Genomic DNA, 1,519 nt, shown 5'->3' on the forward strand with positions numbered 1-1,519 from the left:
GATAATTGTCAGTTCCATTTCGTTCATCGGTTATACTGCAATACCGCGTAACTAGCATTTTCCATAAGGTATAATTTTCACTGCACTAACAGTACTGACATTGTATTGTTCTGACAGTGAAAATTATACCTTATGGAAAATGCTAGTTATGCCGTAGCATCACCGACGATTTGTCGTCTCCTCGTGATCTAACAATAACCCACCAGTGCGACCTGCCAACTGTTAATAGCCCTAAGTGCCCAGTTCAAAGCCTTACCAATTGCTGTAAATTGCGCCATGATATTTATTTATACCTTCTTCAAAGCCCGGACAAGATCAGCGTAGTCCCCAGGTTCCAACCTCGGAGCTGTTTTCAAAAGGTTATCCAGTGCATCCAGTGCCTCCTTCCTCTCTTGCCATTTGGTAGCTTCCAGCTTCTCATAAAAGTCCTTGGGGAGCTTGGAAAGGATCTCCACAGGGTCAAGCATGTCGAAGGGATCCATCTCGACGGAGTCGCCGCCGGCGGCGTCCACATCTTCGTCTTCTGCTGCACCTGGATTTGAAAATACGTTTATAGTTATTTTCTGCCGTTATCCCGATTATTATAGATTATAGTAGACAACGTGGTCTACTCGTGACCATGGCCACTGCTATGTGGCTAAAACGTCAAGGTTATTATTACTCGTTGTTAGCGTTTCGCAAGATGGTTATGTACGAACCGCAAGGGTGTTAGTACTACCTACTGTTTTTAGTTACCATCGGGCGCATCAGCAGAGGGCGCATCCCGCACCCTGTGTTGTTGCGAACGCAGATACCGAGTCGGTTGAGCGCCGCCCGTAGTGAACGACTCTCTCAACTCCTGCTGTACCACGGCTTGGAGGGAAGCGATATGTGGCTCTATGGCCGCGCCTATCCATCTGTGGGGTTTAAAAATTACTGGTACAGTCACCAGCATTAATATCTGCCACAGCGGAGCGTGCAAAAATAATCTGACACGTTCTATGTTGCTTAAGCCAGTGCAGTTAAGTACCTAAGTTACCAATTAATTTTAACATGAACTGTATGAATAGATAGTAAACTTATTTTTAATAGCTTTAAAATAAATAAATAGTTAATTGAGCTCATAAAAACTTTAATAGCGATATCAGAGAGAGGATTTTTTATACCAAAACTACTACTCGAGTTACAATAAATAGGTAACTACGTAAACAAGTGGACACTAGCGTTTGATTGAATAATGCTGTATTAACGGGTCACCCGCAAACGTGTTAGTGGCAGTCACACATCGACATCTACCTGACGGTAGGTACTAAAGCTGTTTGCTGGCCCAAGGGCCTGGGTTTAGCCAGCCTTGTTTTAGAGGGACAATGCAAAGAGTATATAATAATACAGATAGAATCATTGTATCAATAACAGCAGTGAAGAAGTACTGTATTCTATTCTATGGACTGACAAGCACTGCTGTTACAGACGGCGTTATTCCTTCCTACTAACCTGTGCATCTCGACAACAAGGCCTTTCATCTCATCCTCACTCCCTT

At 43.4% G+C, this 1,519-nt stretch overlaps 1 protein-coding gene across 1 annotated transcript; it reads right to left on the reverse strand.

Moving 5' to 3' along the window:
- Positions 1 to 287: 287 nt before the first annotated feature.
- Positions 288 to 1,503, reverse strand: LOC141439443 (protein mini spindles-like). Its single transcript, XM_074103729.1, has 3 exons — positions 1,474 to 1,503; positions 736 to 896; positions 288 to 532 (listed from the first exon to the last, which is right to left on the reverse strand). Exons 1-3 carry the CDS (start codon positions 1,500 to 1,502, stop codon positions 288 to 290), a joined length of 435 nt encoding a protein of 144 aa, XP_073959830.1. The 5' UTR covers position 1,503.
- Positions 1,504 to 1,519: the final 16 nt, after the last annotated feature.

The sequence above is a fragment of the Choristoneura fumiferana genome, chromosome 20 (genome assembly GCF_025370935.1).
Source record: "Choristoneura fumiferana chromosome 20, NRCan_CFum_1, whole genome shotgun sequence".
Classification (NCBI taxonomy): Eukaryota; Metazoa; Arthropoda; class Insecta; order Lepidoptera; family Tortricidae; genus Choristoneura; species Choristoneura fumiferana.

What these genes read in the sequence shown, in the direction of transcription:
- LOC141439443 (XM_074103729.1), bottom strand. Translation starts at nt 1,502, where the DNA reads ATGAAAGGCCTTGTTGTCGAGATGCACAG. An exon ending in CTTGTTGTCGAGATGCACAG is followed by an intron (nt 897 to 1,473) that starts GTTAGTAGGAAG and finishes TAAACCCCACAG; the next exon opens with ATGGATAGGCGCGGCCATAG. An exon ending in CTCTGCTGATGCGCCCGATG is followed by an intron (nt 533 to 735) that starts GTAACTAAAAAC and finishes TTTCAAATCCAG; the next exon opens with GTGCAGCAGAAGACGAAGAT.